This window comes from Anopheles cruzii, chromosome 3 (genome assembly GCF_943734635.1).
Source record: "Anopheles cruzii chromosome 3, idAnoCruzAS_RS32_06, whole genome shotgun sequence".
NCBI lineage: Eukaryota > Metazoa > Arthropoda > Insecta > Diptera > Culicidae > Anopheles > Anopheles cruzii.
In genome coordinates, this window is record NC_069145.1 from 34,155,447 (window position 1) to 34,175,160 (window position 19,714).

Consider the following 19,714-nt stretch of genomic DNA (forward strand, 5'->3'; position numbering starts at 1 on the left):
TTGCAATAAACTTGTCGTAATCAACAAGAAACAAAATGAAAAACGGCACCAAAATCACCAAAATCACCAAAATCGGGTTTCGTTCACACCTCAATATAAATAAAAACATGTCACTTGCAACGTCAGATTTCTAAGAACTCAATCTGGGACAGAAAACACATGGGAAACGTGAAATCTTTCCGTTCAAATGCAAACTATCCAAGCAACGCAAATGCAAACTATCCAAGCATGAAACACAAAAAACGGGTTCCAAAATGGAAGCATGTAAAATTTGTGGAAAGCACAAAAGTGAAGATAAATTGCCATCAAGAAGTGCTGCATTCACCTTTGATCTCCCGATGTAAGAATGGTTTTTATGACTAGCAAGCATCTGTTAAATTACTTCGTTAAATTTCAACTTCGTTCTTTGGTTTCGCAGACTCGAAAATGATGCAGATTTGACCAAATTCATGTACCGCCTAACGAAGGACATAACTACGTCAAGAAACTTCTCCGATGAAAATATCAATCGCATCTGCGAAAAACATCTCAGTGAAACAAACTATGCTAACAAGGAAATTTTGCGACGAGCTATACTCCATTTGAAAGCCAAACTTAATATACACACCGCCACAATGTGCGATGCGATGGATACGTTGCACAAAGTTGATCGCCAAATGGTTGACAAAATCATAAGCACGCAATCCTTGCTCAATGTATCTGCATTGGTGTCTCCAGGTAAAGATAGCGTAAATTAACCTTGCATTTCCAATCGCAAATATGTATTGTTTTCTTTCTTCCCCGATCCTTCCGGTAGAAGAACCTAGCTCAATCAGCTCCATTACTACCTATGATTTCCAATCGACGGAGCTGCTTAATACTTTGGAGAAATCAACCAACTCGCGCCAATCCATCAATTCGACACGCACGAATGGAATTGAAGCAACAAAGAGTGCGAGTTCATCAACCAGTTCGTTCGGAGCATTGACGAGAATGGTAGCGGCGAGCAAAAAGAATAAAACAATTTAAATCCCTTAACCCTAATCCAATAACCCTTAGATTTTATTTGCTTTTCGCCTCACATTGAGTTCACAGTCTTACCTCCTAAGCAACTGTCATTGATTCAAAGTCCGTGCTGCCAGCTAAACTTTCCGAAATTCATATTTGAGCGGCAAATCGTAATTTGGGCTAATTTATAACAATGTTATCAAATGTGCCAATTAAAACACGTTACTGGTGTAGATCAAGACTTTCGAAGAAATTACGCATCAGTAAAGTTTTACGGAATTTTGTAATAAAATAAAAACATTTGCTGCCAGGGAGAAATTATAGCTAACTGGCAGCGCTGCACGTATCCCAAGCCACGGATTTGTGTGTAACGGCGGCTTCGTGATCAAAGCATTATTTACTTTGAGCAAGTAGCCTTTGGATCGCTCCTGTTTCAATAAATAAAAAACTGTTTTAGACGCAGCGTTCGGTTAGTAGTTTTTACGTAAGAACATCGTTTGTGCAATGCGATGGAGTGGCAATTTGTAATACCGCAAGCAACGGCAGAGCTTCTGCGATCAGACAAAAACCATTACTGCGTCGGAAGAGTACTCGATGCCGCCGAAGTTCCGGACGCTCTTAAAGGTAAGTTTCGTCGTTGAACCGAGGGTTTCGTTGCCGTTTAACTCTCTGTACCGATTCCTTTTACAGCTTCACGAGTTGGCTTGACTGATCCTTTTGGCATATTCGATCACTTCGATACATTTTACTCTGTAATCGATAATGCTAAAAAGCTCCCAGGACCACAGCTGCTGCGCGCGTATGATCAGCTGTATGAGTCGACTGACAAACTGGGCAATACCATGGCGAATCTGCTCTCGCAAAAAGAGATCGACCAAACTGATCGGTTGGCATGCTTGAATGCAGTTAAAATGTTAGCCTTTCTCACGAACGGCCTGGTAAAGGTGATTGACGCGTATGTAAGGACCGCCAACGAAAAGGTCGTAAAGAAGGGCAAGAAACAAGTGAGCGAAAGTGCTGAAGTGCTGGACTGGGACGACAAACGGTATCAGTGCGTAGTGCAGCTGTACAATCTGTTCCAGCTGCCGTTGGAGAAGCTTTGGGACCCTCCGGTTTGCGAGGAATCGTTTGTTGAGTGAGTATTGCGGCTGCGCATTCTCGACGATCGTTTCTCAAACAGATCGTTAATCGTTATCGTTTCAGTGTGGTCTGTGACATTTGCTATCGAACTCTTGAACAACAGTATGTGCGAAGTCGCGGCGCAGTGGATAGCGTATTTCAGATCCTCGGAACGGCTATCAAACGTTACAACCATTCGCTGTCATTTCCCGTGCGCATACTGCAGATTCTGGAGCACGTTGAGGCTGCGATCCCGCCGATCGCGACCGGTGTGCTGCTACTGTATGAAGAGTTTGGCATCACGACTATTTATCCTGTGATAATCAAGGAAATAATCGAGCGCTTGAGCGTGGACGCAGCCGATGCGCAGACCGGTCGCTTTTTTAGCCAATTTCTGCTCGAACTCGGCGTGAAGGCGCCTAAACTAATGATACCGCACCTGTCGACGCTCAGCGAGGAACTTTTGAACCTCGAGTCGTACACACTGCGCAACTGCGTGCTGCAGATAATGGGCGAAGCGGTTATCAGCGAACTCACGTCCGAGGATTTGACCGATGAGCTAAAGGAAACGCGCGACGAGTTCCTGGACGACCTGGTGAACCACATGATGGATGTTTCAGCGCACGTCCGCTCGAAAGTGCTTCAAATTTGGTTTCATCTGAAGGAACGAAACTGTGTGCCCCTGGCGTGGATTCATAAGGTTCTGCACGTTGCTGTTGAACGGCTTGAGGATAAAGCGTTACTCGTCCGAAAGCATGCCATCGCACTCATCAAAGCCTTTCTCGAACATAATCCTTTTGCCGCAAAGGTATGCACAACGCACGGTTTCAATGAGTTATTCATGTTTTGATCGAGCATTCCTTTTTGCAGCTATCTCTCGCCGAATTGCGATCCCAATACGAGGAGGAGGATAAAAAGCTACAAGAGCTTCGCAATCGGCTGGTAGAGCAAGACACGAAGCTGAAGACGTTAGAGGAAGAGTGGGAAGAGCTGGTTGTACAAATGTACCCGACGGTGTCGGAACTGTTCAGCAAAGAACCTGAAGACATCGAGACGAGCACGGAGGCAGACGTGAAAGCACTGGCCGATGGTATCGTATCTTTGTTGAAAGAGGAAAACTATAGGGAGCTGGTTCGGTTGGTGCAGCGAGCTGATTTTGCGCTCGGAAACCGCGATGAGCGCAAAGAAATGACTCTCGAGCATCAATGTATTTACTACATCACGCTGCTCAAAAGCTATTTCATTCACAATCACACCGACGCAAATTTGGTAAGTACCGTAGCGTTTTGCCAATTTGAGGAGCCATTTTGATAGCAACACCGTTCAGACTGTTCCGTGTTGCAACATATCGGAACACATTTAGGGAAGATGGTTTAAAAGGTTTCATTTGAGCCTAGTTTAGAATTTTACTCAACGCCAATAACAATTCTATTACCCTCGTTCTCCTTTCTGCTTTCCAGAATGCTGAGTTGCAAAATATCGAAAACTCGGTGAATTTTCTGCACGATTCTCTCCGCTTTTCGGAGCTAATTTCGGATGCGGTGCCGAAACTGCTTGATATGCTGATGTCGAAGGCCCAGTCTGACGTGCACGGGGCGATTGACTTTTTCACTTCTGCGTACCTTTTCGACATCAAAGGCACTGAGAAAGGGATGCAACAGATGTTGTTTCTGGTCTGGTCATCGGACAAGGAAAAGCGAGAAAGCGTAACTTCGGCCTACAAGCGCATTCTGTTCGAGACTAACTTGCAGGGCAGAGCGCATACCGTGAAAGTCGTGCGCAACCTGAGCAAGTTTCTTACCAATTTGACATGCGGCCACTATGCTGCTATGGAGGTGTTGGTGCAGGAATGGGTAGAGAATGGTGATCTCGATGCCCAGATGATACAGGTTCTGTTTGAGATCTACACCATGAAGCTAGAGAATGTCACCGAAAATGAGGCGCGCTTGGCTCTTCAGCTATTGATCATGGTATCGGCTGCTAAGCCATCCGTGGTGACGGCAAACATGCAACTGTTGGAGACAATCGGCTTTAAGGAACGTGGACGAAATGATCCCCGCATCTTCGTCGCCACCCTTTCATTGCTGATGAATTCCGTTCCACTGGCAACAAACTCCTCGAAGCACTACAAACGGTTCGAGCACGGCGCACCAACGGTGGAATCGGTTTTAGATCTGTTCCACAAGCTGTTCTTCTGCGCAAAGGTTGAAAACTTTGATGAAATTGGAACGAAAGTCTTTGATTTTATCTATAGAATGGTCAAGGCACCCGATGTATTGTCGCAATCCGTTGTGGTACAGCTTTTCGAGAAGCTCCAAAAGATATCTGACGACAATCGACAGTCGGAAGCTGATATCCAACGTTCCGATGGTAGTCAGATACCGGGCGCAACCCAGCCAGACCAGGACGAACATTTGATGCTCACGGTTCCCAACTTTCTCGCATCTCGGTTCGTTTTTACCGTTGGCTATGTGGCAATGCGCGAGATGATCTATCTCGACATCGATGTATACAACAATATGAAATACCGCCAGGAGCTGAAAGATGAGCTAAAGAGTCAGAAAAAGAAAAATGACGCCATCAATGGTTGTAAAGGGCCCGTCTCCACTGCGACGCCATGCTCTGCCGGAAACAAGCGGAAAACATTGTCACTTGACGTGTCAGCCAGCAACGCTCTAAAGCGCCTCTCCGGATCGACGGCGGCGAGTGGTGCAACCGGAGGAGATCAAGCAGAACCGGAAGAGGAACTACTAACTGGGGCGACAGCTGAAGATGCCGTTGCCGAGGAAATTAATCATATTTGTGAAAACGAAATGTTATACATGAAAGATCATCTGCTCAATCCGCTTATATCGATGGTAGTAGAGGTTTGCAAGTATCCCAGCCGGTTCCGTGACGAGTTGCTGCAAACGTCAGCAGTCCTCACCATGATTCGACTCATGAGTGTATCTTCAAAGTTCTGCGAGCATCACATTCCGTTTTTGATGAACATTTTCCAACACACGAAAAATACGCGTATCAAATGCAACATTGTGATCGGCTTGTCAGACTTCACTTTTCGCTTTCCTAACGTTACGGAGTCATGGACGAGCCACATGTATGCAACACTTTACGAGCCGGATCCGGAACTACGTCTAACTGCGGTCAAGATGTTATCACAGTTAATTCTACACGAAATGATTCGCGTCAAAGGTCAGATATCGGATCTGGCGCTGTGCATCGTGGATCCAGTGCAGGAAATTCGTACCATAACCGAGCAATTTTTCAAGGAGATCGCTAACAAGTCCAACATACTGTACAATGTGCTGCCAGACATTATTTCCCGGCTGAGTGACCCCAACCTGCAGCTGGAGGAAGAAAAGTACCACGTCATTATGCGCTACGTCATCGGGCTGATCAACAAGGACAAGCAAATCGAGAGCCTAGTAGAGAAGCTTTGCTTACGATTCCGTGTAACAAGCGAAGTGCGGCAGTGGCGCGACATTGCCTTCTGTCTGTCGCTACTTTCATACAACGAAAAAACGATCAAAAAGTTGTCGCAAAACGTAGGATGCTTCAAGGATAAGGTTCAACACGAGGAAATCTATCTTGCCTTCAAAGCGATCATTGGCAACACAAACAAATTGGCGAAGGCAGAACTCAAGGTAAGTGGCGCTGGATTATTTTTCATGAAGTATATCCCGAATTTTAATACTAGACACTAATAGATGGTGACCAAGTTTAAAGTAGACGTTTTGGAGTGGAGAGGGTAAATAGGTAGCGTGGCCGAGCGGTCTAAGGCGCTGGTTTAAGGCACCAGTCTCCTCGGAGGCGTGGGTTCGAATCCCACCGCTGCCAAAGTGGAATTTTTTTTTTGTTTTGCAATGTGTGTGTCCCATATAGTAGCATTTTAGTTAATCTTTTAGATACGTAATTCACAGGCAGTTTTAAAACCAAACCCATTGTGTTTCTGAAATTATACTATTATTGTGCAATCAAATTTACGATATCACGCTGATAAGTTGTTTTTGTAAAGCGAAGCAGAATTACAACCCAGGTTTAAAACTCCAACAAATCATGCTTGTCATTAGAACAGTCAGGGCCAACTAGGTAGCGTGGCCGAGCGGTCTAAGGCGCTGGTTTAAGGCACCAGTCTCCTCGGAGGCGTGGGTTCGAATCCCACCGCTGCCAAATGAGAGTTGTAATACATTTTTTATTTGATTGAAGTTTCAGTAGTTCTATTTCTTTATGTGTGAAGTACATTTTGTTTTTAAATATCTAATTTTGTTTGGCAGGCCGCCGTATCGGAATTTGAAACGCGTCTCAACGAGTGTCTGGAAGTGAATGATGGTGGTCCCGAGGCGGACAATGCGGATGACGAGATCGCTTCAACTTCCTCGTTTTCTACGATGCCATCGGCAACCGGCAGAGGACGTATGGCAGGCAAGGGCTCGCGGCAACAAGCCGCCAAAAAAGGAAAGCCTCCTTCAGGACGTCGCGCTGTGCGGCGAGGGAACCAAAGTTCATCCGAGGACGACAGTGACAGCGAAGAGGAAAATCTCCCACCACCCGCCGCAAGTTCAAGAGCCGCGGTCCGCGCGCGACAGAACATGAAAATTACCAAGGTCATCGAGAGTGACAACTCAGGTAAAACCCGTTCTTCTCGGCGCATTACGAACATAGAATAGAACCAGCCTTTTCCATCGAGGCACAAGCAAAAATCTCGATTTGGCCATAGTTTAAGTTGTAGACATTAGGAGCATGCTCTTGAAAATGGAAACAATTCAATTCCACAATTGAAGTCTTTATCGAAACACACCACAGACAGCGAACGAATAATCTAATGGCTCTCTACCAACTCCACGCTGTAAACCAATGCTCATGCTGTAAAATATTAACAAAAACAAAAAAAAAGAGCAAATAGAAATGTTGAAAGTAAATTTTGTACAATTTTTTTCATTGTTGGCTATCCTTCCCTGGTGTATATTACGAACTATGTAGCAAAGAAGATGTGTTTCCAAATTTGGTGTTTTTTTGTGCTTAGCCCGTGTCTTTTCCAAGATTTGATTGGGTTGGATATCAAATCAGCAATAACTAAAAATGTCGTTATAGTCTAATCCACTTGTTAGTTAGCATAAAAGTGTTCGTTCATTCACCTTTGAAGAACAGTGTTTTGGTTCTGCGCTGATTTTTTGTTGTTGTTTTTCTTATGTGTCTCTCGGATTTCGTTCTAGACATCGAACCTGAAGCGAGGCACAAAAAGAAAAAAATGCTTGCCGAAAATTAGGAACAGGTCACGGCTCAATACGGCGGAAGCTGGTTTTCTTTGTAGCGTAGTCCATAATCCAGCTTCTTTATGCTGCTGATGGCCTCCGAGCATCTTCTGGCGGGACTTTTAAACACACGTGGGAATCACTTGCCCTACGACACCTCTCCGTTTGAGCTGCTTATTTCATTTCGATGTACATATGTTTTGTAAAATATACAAGCTTTTTACTGTCTAATAAATTTATTTCGAACATCGGTGTTCGGTCTTTCAACATCTTGCAAACGACATGTTGGTACCAACCATGGTACCATACCTCATTCAGATTTTTCGCCGTCACTCGCTTGTTTGGATTCAAGTTGGGAGAAATCCGGCTTCACACATTTAATACTTAAAGTGTAAAAGTAGTATTTTCAGTTTTTGTTGTTGCTATTAATGAAACACATTGGGTGTATTTGTGTAAATACAGCACCACGTTATCGGAATAAGTTTGCTTGATCTGATCCTGTAGCTATTAGGAAGGACGAGAGTGATTGTGAGTTTTTTATGCTTGACTTTTTCTCTTCTTTTATGCTCTGTCCTTTTACTTCTAGATGACGAGGAAAGCATGCCTCCGAAACGGGACAAACGTAGCAAGCGGTAGTACACCGCCTGGTCCGTCCCAATATTCCTCCCGTAGATCTTCTCTCGTGATGTCTTTCGCAGTCGGGCTACAAGGCTGCCGAGGTACCCGTCACAATCGGTGCCCACAAAAGTGCGACAGAAGAGGGGACCAGTGGCAAGAGCTCGTTCGGCAGGAATAAGGTTTAATCCTTACGTCCTAGCAAACGTGGTCCTTTTCGTTTAGTTTAGTACCCATGGGTGGCCTGGGATTGGTTTCGAGAAGTACAACTGTGAAAAGAATATCCTAATTTATTGACACACAAAAACAGTAACAATACTTTAATTTATTACATTAAACTAAGTATTTTCAATTAGCAACAACAAACATCAGAGGGAATGATCAATAGAATCGCAGGGAAAGAAATAGTGGTTATGCTGCACATAAAACACAAAGCACATATTTGCACTTGCTCAAAATGGTTATTTTTATCTGCACTCGGCAAACGTCAAACAATGTTCTCAACTTGTTTTAGTTTTCCCATGTAAGCAAAGACAAATGCAAATTCCATTGCAAATGCATAGCCAAACATGGAAATATTCGGAAAACATTTGATCTTTCTCCACCAACAACGGCGGGAAGCATACGTAGGAGAAATGTTATAGAGCTGTCATGCAGTATATTCGACTTGCCAGGTTCCGGTGGGCGGTTCATATTAGGATACTGTCGAATGACGCTATACGCCGTAGCTCGTAGTTTACTAAGGCCATCCAAAAGACTTCCGTTTGAAATAGTACGACTCGTTAGCGATACATGTCGATAGTCGAGTCGAGTCGAATTGTCAATATAACGAGCTGGCGGACGAAAAGATGTCTGAATGTACCTTTCTGTGATCATGCTATCAGTCCAACAGTCAACTGTAAAATGCGACACACACATAATGCACTAACAGCCATGTTAATAATCAATTGTTGGTTTTTTTTTATTTGTCCGTTATCATTTCTCTGGATCATGTCCGAGATTCACTCTGTGTTGTTCATCAATTGGTCACACTGTTTTCCTGCAACACAGAAGGGACACGGGCACAGGAACGCGCCGTCGACCGGCGTTAGTCTATTTGCCCAGTTTTTTATGTATATTTTCGTAGGTTAATCGAAGGTGGCTGTACAGTTCCGAATTCGAAATCAAAGGCAAATCAAGGCATTGGCTGAAAGTTTTGATTTGTTTCATTCACTTTTGGAGGTCAGATAGCCATACAGAATCAGTTCTAGTTTGTTTCCGTATCAATTCGGAATTGGGTGCGTCAAGAGTTTATGTGTTCTCTACTGGACTGGGTATGAGGTTTCCAGTAATACACGGTTACATCTGTTTTCAATATATTGCTCACGGTGCTATTGAATATCAGTTCTAATTGCCGTTTTTTGTTTGCATAAAGCAGATGAAACGGAAAAGTTGAAGCAGTCAATATTGAATTATGGTCTGTTTTCTTCTGGGAGGAATAATTTTTCGTACAAAAATTTGCTACAAAACCAAACATATCACGGTCCTACAAAAGCAGGCCACTGTGACGCGGGATCTTCCGGCTAGTTCCAAAAACGCTTTCCTCGTATGATGTGCTTTGTATATCATGCTTCATGCTTCACATTATCGGTTTTATCTGTTTCTCTTTTGGTTTATGACCAGCATCATACCTTTTAGAACTATGCACTCACGCCTAAAGCTGTGCAGTTACCATCGAACGCTTTTTCGAATATTCAAGGGGGCGCCTTAGTAACGCGACGTTCGCGAGTGCATCTTGCTGGACGATTTTTTGCCAAAGTGTTTTGTTAGTTTTAATTTCTTTATTGTTGCTTCATTTTCTTCCGCTACTGAGAGACTTGTGTTCCGCTGTGTTACAGAATGTCTACCGCACGGAGACAAACGATAAGCAGACATTGTTGGGAACTGCCTAACTTTGTTGTAACTTCGTACGCTTCGTTCTTTTACCGTATATTACAATTCATTCTAGCAAGATGAATTCGTACCTAACTATTGAATGTGTTACTCTTATCACTTTCGCTGTTCGTTGGAAACACCGTTTTTGACTGCGCTTCAAACAATAATTTGCCACTTACTCGCGTGCCAGGGTTGTAGTTCTCTTGGCCTACTAACGCGTGCTCGTATAAAATAGTCTGTTGGTTTTCTGTTCCTGATCCCTATGCTCTAACCTAGATTGTGTCAATTTACCTAAAGTTAGAAATGTTACCTAACTGGCGAACCAATCTACGAGAAAACGTACATAATGGAGGAAATTGTATACGTGGCCAACATATTTTTTTAACAACAACACTTAGCCAATGACAAATTATATGTGATTGTTATCGGGAAAAGAGAGAACAGCGCATACATATATTGATGTACTTGTTCCCTCGTACAATGAAGTGGCATCATCCTCACATCACCACCAGGTTTGCGTGCGGGATTTAGCTTCGTTTTCCCTTCGGTTTGATGACAATAAATCCCAGCGTGAGCTTTTCACTATCCAAACTGAATATTGCAACCCTTTCTCGGTTCTTCCGTATTTTTGTTTTGAATCCCTATGTACCAACCTGTTCAACCAATTTACCACCTGCCGCAACTTTCGTCGTTTTATGTGTTACGTATTTTGCCGGGGACATAATTTTTATCGATGGCAGGCTCCTGCAGGAACATATGCAAACACCGTTCATTCTGTGCCAGCGGGTGACCCGCTATTTTGTTGATAAACTGCTCAAGACCCTTTCGTCGCTCTTCGATAAAGTTTTCGTCGAATATTCCGTCATCGCCTCGGAATGGCATCTGACGTTTCCATGCTTTGCCAGGTAACGGAGGTACCACAATCTGAGAAAACGAAATAAAACGGTAATTAACAAAACAAAAACGGGACAAATAGACGCAGTATCACAATAGGAGCTTCATGCGAAGAAGTTTTTCAGCATTATTTTCCCAACGGTCTGCTTAGTTTCGAGCCTTGCAAAGTTCCACACCTTTGGTTTTCCCTCTTACCTTACTGTCCCGCTCCAATTCGTTCCTCAGCCACTCGAAATCACTGTACCGGCGGCGTACGCTGGATTCTTTTACTTTAAACACGGGCAGATTTGTCTACGCCAGAGTGAACCAACGGATGACGTACACGAGATGGAAAGAAATATGCAACAAGAAAGCATAGTTATTAGTGATGAGTCAACCTGTTACACCACATGTTGGAGAAAGCCGTGAGGGATATTTTATCTACTATTCGATTACGGACTTGGCGACATACGTCCTCAACGCCAACAAGTATCGACTAGAATTGTAATTGGATCAATTCGGTCAGTTGGTTGCAAACTGTAACAGTGTTACGAAACACTCGGTGGTTCTGTAAATCAATTTGCAAGCCATTGGGTCACATTTAGCCATCTTTGACAATGCATAACCGGTTATAACAATTATTAATAATAATAGAGATTCTGAACAACATTTCTTCAATCTCCCTAAAACATGGGCCCAAAAATGTGCACTTCCGAAGCAATGTCTATTCTAAAAATGCAATGTTTTTTTCCAATTCCAACTCTACGATGACGAACAAAAGCATGCAACACGTGGTTTTATAGCAAAACCACATTTGTGCGGACAAACGTACTGAACATAGTAGCCACAGTTTTTCGTAGCGTAGCATCATCAGTTGTTAAACGGTACTGGACGTGTTAAGAAAATCACAAACAAGTACGTGATGAACGGAATGCTGTGCAGGCGACCAATCTTTGGCGGGCGCAGCCGAAAGGAAAGATTGATCTAATAGTTGATCTAAGGAAGTTTCACGCCGCGCCGGAGGCACCGTTGGACAGGAACAGAGCGCGCTGGGTATGAACTGCAATGTTAGCTTGGGGATCGGAATCGAAATATCAACATAAACAATGCAAAAGTATCAACAAAAATGAACTCGTTGGAACACATTTCTTGACCATAAGTTGTTTGGGTCTGTCCATAGATGCACGTACCAAGATATCACAGCCAGCCACGGAGTAGCGTTGGATACGTTATAAATTACTAAAGCAGACCATTCCATTGATCGTGACCATTTCCCTTTTCTCACGCGATTTGTTACCGCTTTTGCGTTCGAAAGATGACGAATCGGCGGTCGGATGCTACCGAACGTAGTGAATCACGCTCACTTGTCCAGCTCATGCTTGTCCTTCGTACTACTCACCCGCATTCGTACTTCGTAATCAGTGTAGCGTTTCTTTCCGGCTGCTATGGTGGTCATCGGATTCACGACGTCGATCTCGAGAAAGTTGGCCGGTATGGCGTACGCATCGTCGAGAGTTTGTTTTTTCACATTCAGTCGTCGCGTTGCATCCGCCGTGTTGTCCGCTTCGGCCATCATGCTTGTTAATTTGTTAAAGTCGAATTTCGGGCGTTGCTCCCTGCTCTCTACGCCCCCAATTAGACTCCCTACACTCGGCTAACTTGACTAAACACTGGTACACACGAACGAAGTCGTGTCGCGGAAACTGCTCCGCAGATTATCACTTCCTGTCCAAATGCGTTCCTTGTTGGTCGCACAGCTAACGCGCGATGAAGACGATTGACTATTAATGTTGATATGATCCAAATAAACTGGTCGGCAAACTAGTTCTCACCGAGAGAGGTGGGTAAGCTACGCGTTCATGGAAGGATGACTCGACTCTAGAAAGTGCACCCGCTTATCACGCCGGGCAAAAGCAGAACGGAATTATCAGGAAAATTTTTCACTCCTTAGTGTACGGCGGGCCAAAAACGCACTCTATACAAGCACAACTCTTCCTTTCTCTGTCATTCGCAACGAAATGTGATAATGCACTGACACTACTGCTGTTTGCGCACCAATACACGTTCCGGTCACCGCAAGTCCGAACAGATTCCTTTCGTTGTTGCTCTAAATTTCTGCTCCGACTTCTACTGTTGCAGTGACGAGTGACAACTAATTTGATTAGGTTCTTTTCCTCTTTGGCACGAGTTAGGTGCAAGCGGCGATCCACTACAGAACGAATCTATTTTGTTGAGCCGAGTTGATCACAAACGCAGCTCGACCGCTCGTTAAGTGATTGAACAATGTGTGCTGCCTGCCTACGGACAAACATTTACTTTCCTCCAACGAAGGGTGTAAAAATACACTACCAAATAATTGCTTTTAGTAACGACGGGCTCTTCTCCCGAACTCTCTGTAGAAGCGATGTTTATGAACGAACTGACAGCGCGTCGACAGCGCGTCGAAATACAACTTGCGTTGCGCCCCAGTGAAATTTGTACAGCTCTACCAAGCGATCGCATTATTTTTCTAGAAAACTCAAACTAATTTTTTTTGGAAAATTGGTGTTAAAAACAGAACTTGTGTTTGTTTCTTCGCTTGTTATTTCATATTTCTCCACAAAACCTGGAACCTATATAATTGAAAATATCGACATATCTTCGAAAATAGAGAAAAATATGTTCAAATACAATGGGACATGGGAACCCAAGGAGCAACTATGTCCGTTTCACAGTCCCATGGACCGTCCGTCGTCGGACACTCAGGACAGTCCTTTGGAGCAGCTGGAAATAAATATAATTACAGATGTCTGTGTGGCTGACCATCGTCATTTGCTCCGATTTGCTAAGCGATTTTTTAGCACGTTTACGGTGGGTGAATATGATGCCACGAAGATGCCGTAAGGTACGGTTCCCACACGAACGGGAACACAAACAGCTTACGACACACATTGGAATGTGGCCGCACTTTATGTGGGCGTACTTTTTGGATGTTGTTGGCTGCGTAGTAGTCCAAGTCCAAGACTTCGTTACAAAGTACTCCGACAGAGTCGGCTTTGTGCCATGCGGTATCCACTACCTCCTTCACGCGGTTCATTCAACCCCATCCCTACCGACCGATGCTGATAGTTGGTTTTTTGCGGCGACTGGCCAAGTAGTCAAATTCGAGTCAGCCTCAGTAGACAACTTGGGCCTGGTTGTCTTGGGACGTACGCGACGTACCTGCTGAATTGAACGTCTTCGCTACAGACTCCAAAACTACTTTAAGCGAAGACCTAGGAGAATATCGTGCGGCCGATATGGTTTGCAAACTTTGTGAACATCGCCAAATACACATCGTTTGTGCCTCTGTTTGAGTCATTCGCAGAGTGCTGATAAAAACCCACATGTGATGTTAGATTCTGGTGCATTGTCTCTTTCATACGGTGCTAGAGGAGTTAAAAAATAAAGAAAATGTACCTTATAAATCCTCGATAAATGAGTTTCATCTACTTGCTAATCAACATATATCAAATGGTGTTTCTGAAATACGTTTTATTCAAACAATTAGTAAATTCCTGTTTCTGTAAAATTTAGGCTTTTGCTAGCTCTTCAATATACAACCAATATATACAAAAAATCACTTTCTATATGGTTAGTAATGTTTTGATAATTGTCATCACATGTCGTAACTTGTCTCAAATTAGCGCCTTTTCCTGTTTTACCAAATGCTACACGCACAAATTAAACAGTATAATATTTTTCAAGTCTTCAGTGTAATACTGCATAATCGAAAGGCAATGAATATACTAAAATTCACAATGTTAGTATGATATATCGAAGAATATTTGCCACGCCGGAAAGTTTATCCGAATATACTTGTGGCACATCGATATGATGACTAGAGTGAGAAAGACGACCTACACTGTTGTGGGCAAGCGTGTGATGCAGTTTTGGAGTTTAATTCTACCCTACTCGTTATTTTTCTTTGGCACACATTTTAATTTTTTTAGCATCGACGTGTAACGATGAGCAACACTCAAATGTTTCGTCCATCTTTTACTGCTTTGTTATCTGTTGTTTCTTCAGAAACAACGCATGGCACCGTAGTTTACGCTTAAGGAACTTTTCAATGCCGTCGTTAATTTCTTCCCTACTACATGTAGCGAAACGGAGTTGTCTCGCTCGATGCAACAAACTGATCACACCCAACAAATTTCGAAATGGATGCTGTTCGCCGCAGCTGCGGGCCATTGGTGACCTTGGCATAAACCCATACCAGCTGTACCGTAGTATCACGGTATAATCGACGGCAGTCTCCAAAAGCAAACGCATATGGCAAGTGGAGTTATCTAAAGAATTGCCTTCTTCCCGAACAACCGAATGCAGCATTTGCGCCTGCAGAGTAGAACACAAAAGTAAGAATTATAGTTACTGTTGATCAACGATCAGAGAAAATGTTAGATGAAAATTTTCTTACACATTTTTCCGTATAGGATGGATTGCTTAGAAGCAGTGTATCAAACTCATTGAATTCAGTCACGGTGCCAATAGGGAACGGTTTTTCTAATAAACTCCGATGGTTGGCGCTTTCGGTGGAAAGTTCAAGAAGGTCGGCAATGCCCATCCTTCGCTTACGAGCATGTAGCTTCTTCGATGCACCTTTTTTAACGTTGGTCGCGAAATCGTCTATCATATGTCGCTCCGAAAAAAATGCAAATTCGCCGAAATCTGTACTGTCCTCTTCGATTTTAATAGCTGGTTCCATCATGCTGAAAATGTGTACTGCAAGGAAAGCAATTAAAGGAAGAAAATGAGAAAGAGCTGTTACAAAGGATTATAAAATCGGGTTGAAGCTACTGAAACATACACAGGATAAGTGTTCAGACTATTTGAAATTTAAGGCAAATATCACACTTTTCTTAAACTATTCGCTTTCTTCAGCGGTTTCAACAAATCAACTTCGGCTCGTAAAAGATTTTATTAGTTTTGGATCGGATACATTTATAGATCGTCGATTCACATAATGACATAATGTTTATCCATGCCTGTAGACACAATACACACAGCCGCTACCAAAAGAGACCTTAATCTATCGTCAGATTCAATCTTCCGGTAATCTGCAAAATAATGATAAAGAATATTTAGCAAACATACGTGTAGCTCAATGTTTTTCATATGAGTCCCATCTCATTTCAAAGTGTGTTTTGGAATTTTCTTTATTCATATCGGTGAGATTGTTTGTCATCGCCACAAAGTTAATAACATTCGTCATAGTTTCGTTCTAATTCGCAAAGTATTTCATTGACGTTACTACAATCACGAAGAATTCAGCCGTGCTTTTGTCATTTATCGAAAACAGAGGAAATTATGCCTTACATTCGTCGCACTTCATATATTAAATTACAGTTTGATTGCTTTTGCCACACTAGATATTGTCTGCAATGGCATTACGCTGTTCACGGCATTTTTTGAAATATTTTCTATTCCGTTTTCGTCCATTGATTTTTTTTATGATTTTGTTTAAGCTTTCCAACAGATTGTCTTCATCAATTCCGTACTTGGACCATGCTTCTGCGTATGTACAAGAAATAAAAATACAACAAAAACATTAATGAGGCACAACATTTTTCAGCATATTGTCGCTGGTTTTATGCTCACCAGTCATGCAGTCCGTAAAAATGAGGTAATACATCATTGCCTTCCGCTTTGGCCCGCGATTGCAAACACCAGATACGTTGTAACCATACATTGCACTGTCCGCAAAGACTTTTCCAAATACTGATGCAATACTCGATTTGGTGGACATTTGCTCCTGGAGAAACTCTATCTGCACAATAGAAATCGATTTTATGAACGTCGAATCATTGAAAGGTATGGAGTATGATATGCAGATGTTTTACTGTACACTTACGTATTCTCGTCGGACGTCGTCGTGTGTCCGCACCATAACTTCAAGTAGTTCTACCGTCTCCTCAGTAGTGATAGGGAACTGGAGCTCACTGGGAGTCTGACCTCCCAAGGGTGATTTATTATATTCTCGTTTTACCGTCATGTCTCTGTTTGTTTGATATAGTGACGATCGCCATAGATCAGCAAACCCGCCAAATTTGGCTTTCACTTTGGGCACTTGAAAAAGATATTAAGAAAAATACTTGAATTATTTCTTAACATAGGCTAGAAGTATAACAAATCTAATAAACAAAGCAGGTTCTCGCAGAAACATCATTCTAATGTTCCTTCAGAAAATTTGTGATCTATGATATGTAATATTTTTGTGATATATTGATTTAATTTGAGTATCTGATGCAATCGACTGTCTCTGAATAGATTTAAGAGTCGAAAACTCATACAAATCATAGACTATGCTTTCAAACATACCAATACATACTTAAAATTAGAGATATGCTTTGGAAAAGAAAGTTTTTTTATTGATGTAACTGCGTAGCTTGATGAACTTTTTCCAATGATAAATCAATCGCCATCGCCATCAATGACATTGATCATAAAAATATGTTCTCTTTAATAATGATATTGTAGTTTGGACAAGTACTTTCCAAAAACTTGCTCATGAAGCCCAAAAGCAAAGTTGACATAAACTATATTCATTTAACATGAATTCTTAATAAGGATGGGTAAGGAATTGTAAACATGTTGCAAAATGATGTTGTAGTTTACACTGTGGAGAGTCTTTGCGTCATCAGAAATAATTCATAGTTTCATAGTTTTCATTAGTTACTTCGTTTACACGGAACCTTGAATCTATTAAATGATTTCTATTCGCTGTGCCCTCTTATCTACATTTTTTAAGTTTTTTATGCTGTTTCTTTCTTCATTTGGCTCAACTGTTTTTTTCTGTCTTTTAAAGTTCTCATTCGTTTCCGATTTCCTATTAAAATTATTGCTCCTCGCACGAATTGTATGGTTTCGCATTCAGAATACGTAGAGGCCCAAGCATCTGAAACAATGAAAAAAAGAAAAAAAAATTAGTTTATTGTTACTTCAGCTTAAAACATTGTTATTGTTCAAAAACATATCATAAAGAAACAAAGTTTACTGTTGATGCAAGTCGTAAAAATCTGGTAATTTTTCATCGCTTTCTTCTTATCGCCAGTGTAATTGCATAAGCCACTATAGTTGAAATTGGCCAATGCTTCGTCGCTAAACAAATTCAAAATCGCGAAAGAAGGCTTCGATGGTGTTTCGTCCAGGCTGCTTCGCAACCTCTTTTCCTAGAAATAGTAAAATAATATTTAAGTCAAATAGAATGTATATGGGTTGCCATTATGCTACTTACGTATTGGTCTCTAACTGTTTTGTTTTCAGTTACGGCTCTCTCTAATCTTTCGACCTCCTTGATTGTTGTGATAGGGAATGTGAACAGTTCATCCTGTTCCGTGCATCCGAATGAATCCGGTTTGGCAATTTTAATCTTTTTATCCTCATTTTTAGTTACCTTTCGAATGTAAGTTATCTTTTTCTTTATGACTTTTCTGGCCATCACATTGTTCCCTGTAAAAAAAATGTAAAAAACACTTTATTGGTGGTGAATACAGCGCATTAATGCAATGTAATGCATAATTGTAACTGTTTTTTTAATCTTACAGGAACGGACTGAACCGTAGTTATATATTTTTAATTGCTATAAATAAAAAAAACGACAGATTTTTTATTTGCTTGTAACGATGTATTTGCAATATACATATAATGTAACTATATAATATAGCATAACTTTCATAGCGTGTCTTTTGCGTCCTTTCGTGTTACATATTTTGGAGCTAGCTCACAGAGCGAGAACTTCAATTCGTCCTGTAGAATTTCCATCGTAATGCCATGATTGCTCCAAGCCTCTAAAATATCAATATGATAAGGGGCCATCCCATAATAGAAAAGAGATAGGAAAAGCCCTTAGTTGAGAACAAATGGTTTTGTTTATTTTAAAATTTACACTTACCAAGCATGCAAGTTGTGAAAATGTCGTAATCCTTTAATAATTTCTTTTCACATCCGGCGTTATCCATGCCATTCCAAGCATAATTAACCATTGAAGCTTTTTCGAAAAGTGAATAAAATTGGCTTGAAATGTTCTGATTGTGTTGTTTGTGCAAAAAAAGATATCGTATCTGAAAATGCGCAAAATAGGTATCAATTTTACTGATACACCAGGAGTAGTAGGAATTTAGCTTACATATTGCTTTCTAATTGTAGGATAAAGTTTTACCGTTCGCTCCAAACGCTCCACATCCTTTTCAGTTTGTAATGGAAACTTGAATCCCGCCACGTGTCCCGTTTGCATAAAACACGGTCTAATTTTCAATGCTCTTCGATTGAACTGCTGATCCAATTCCATTAGTTCCTGCTTCAGTTTGCCGAGGTCTCTCTTAACTGGTGGTGCAACTAAAAGAACATTATATATTTAAAAATGTTTGCTGTCCAAAGTAAATAACGAGAATTAGTATTTATAACAAGGCATAAAAACTACATTAAAGTTCAACTTTGAATAGACCTTTCTGTGTGTTGTTTTTAGTATCTTTTATTTCTTTCCCTTCGTTTGCTCTTTTTGCAACATCATTTGAATGAATTCAGAACGTTTGCGACGCTTATAATTGCTTTGTTTTCTATATTCCGCGGCGGTATATAGGGCTATTTTTAATTCAGCATTAAGTTTCTTTTCTTCTACACCATGCGACTTCCACGCTTCTGAAAGATAAGGATAAAGAGACAATGAAATAAAAGAGAAGACCCACAAGATAACGTTGCAAGTATTAGCTATGCTTTTAGTAGTGTTATATAAAATAATCATACCTGTCATACAATCAGTAAATATAAGATAGTTGGACATAAGTCGTTGGTTCTGTTTGTTGTCACTTAAGGAATAATTATATAAGGACAAGTGACTGAAAAGTTGTTCAAAGCATTTCGATATTGGTTCATTTGGGTGTTTTTTCAATTCAAGGTAATTAATCTAGAAAGAGAAATTGTAATAATGAAACCTA

The 19,714-nt window shown here is 41.5% G+C and overlaps 4 protein-coding genes and 2 non-coding genes across 8 annotated transcripts in view; 3 read left to right on the forward strand and 3 right to left on the reverse strand.

Moving 5' to 3' along the window:
• The first annotated feature begins 1,479 nt into the window (after positions 1-1,479).
• On the forward strand, positions 1,480-8,056 carry LOC128271407 (condensin complex subunit 1). The gene is made up of 7 exons (XM_053008904.1): positions 1,480-1,611; positions 1,678-2,122; positions 2,191-2,914; positions 2,977-3,375; positions 3,567-5,750; positions 6,381-6,732; positions 7,945-8,056. Exons 1-7 carry the CDS (start codon positions 1,497-1,499, stop codon positions 7,992-7,994), a joined length of 4,269 nt encoding a protein of 1,422 aa, XP_052864864.1. The 5' UTR covers positions 1,480-1,496; the 3' UTR covers positions 7,995-8,056.
• On the forward strand, positions 5,862-5,943 carry Trnal-aag (transfer RNA leucine (anticodon AAG)). The gene has a single exon. It is a non-coding gene; the product is annotated as a tRNA-Leu (tRNA).
• On the forward strand, positions 6,195-6,276 carry Trnal-aag (transfer RNA leucine (anticodon AAG)). Its single transcript has one exon. It is a non-coding gene; the product is annotated as a tRNA-Leu (tRNA).
• A 706-nt stretch (positions 8,057-8,762) lies between the features above and the next one.
• On the reverse strand, positions 8,763-18,990 carry LOC128271412 (uncharacterized). The gene is made up of 6 exons (XM_053008943.1): positions 18,907-18,990; positions 18,673-18,841; positions 18,016-18,230; positions 17,776-17,950; positions 17,581-17,676; positions 8,763-10,432 (listed from the first exon to the last, which is right to left on the reverse strand). The coding sequence occupies exons 2-6, from the start codon at positions 18,761-18,763 to the stop codon at positions 10,269-10,271; spliced, it is 741 nt and encodes a 246-aa protein (XP_052864903.1). The 5' UTR covers positions 18,764-18,841; positions 18,907-18,990; the 3' UTR covers positions 8,763-10,268.
• Positions 10,293-13,115, reverse strand: LOC128271413 (sorting nexin-12). Of its 2 annotated transcripts, XM_053008946.1 has the most exons (4): positions 12,593-13,115; positions 12,160-12,517; positions 10,977-11,072; positions 10,293-10,811 (listed from the first exon to the last, which is right to left on the reverse strand). In XM_053008946.1, exons 2-4 carry the CDS (start codon positions 12,334-12,336, stop codon positions 10,581-10,583), a joined length of 504 nt encoding a protein of 167 aa, XP_052864906.1. In that variant the 5' UTR covers positions 12,337-12,517; positions 12,593-13,115; the 3' UTR covers positions 10,293-10,580. The 2 variants fall into 2 exon arrangements, with proteins under 2 accessions (XP_052864906.1, XP_052864904.1); XM_053008944.1 differs by having other exon boundaries at positions 12,160-13,115.
• LOC128271408 (modifier of mdg4-like) overlaps positions 14,431-19,714 on the reverse strand; it is a 42,395-nt gene continuing 37,111 nt past the window's right edge. Inside the window, exons 5-7 of one of the 2 annotated variants that reach the window (XM_053008910.1) lie at positions 16,633-16,847; positions 16,380-16,548; positions 16,063-16,292 (exon numbers count right to left, since the gene is read on the reverse strand). In XM_053008910.1, the coding sequence (XP_052864870.1) occupies positions 16,147-16,292; positions 16,380-16,548; positions 16,633-16,847 (530 nt within the window). In that variant the 3' untranslated portion in view covers positions 16,063-16,146. Of the gene's footprint in view, positions 15,117-15,198; positions 15,504-16,062; positions 16,293-16,379; positions 16,549-16,632; positions 16,848-19,714 lie in introns of those variants that run through there. The other variant, XM_053008907.1, reaches the window with a different exon arrangement.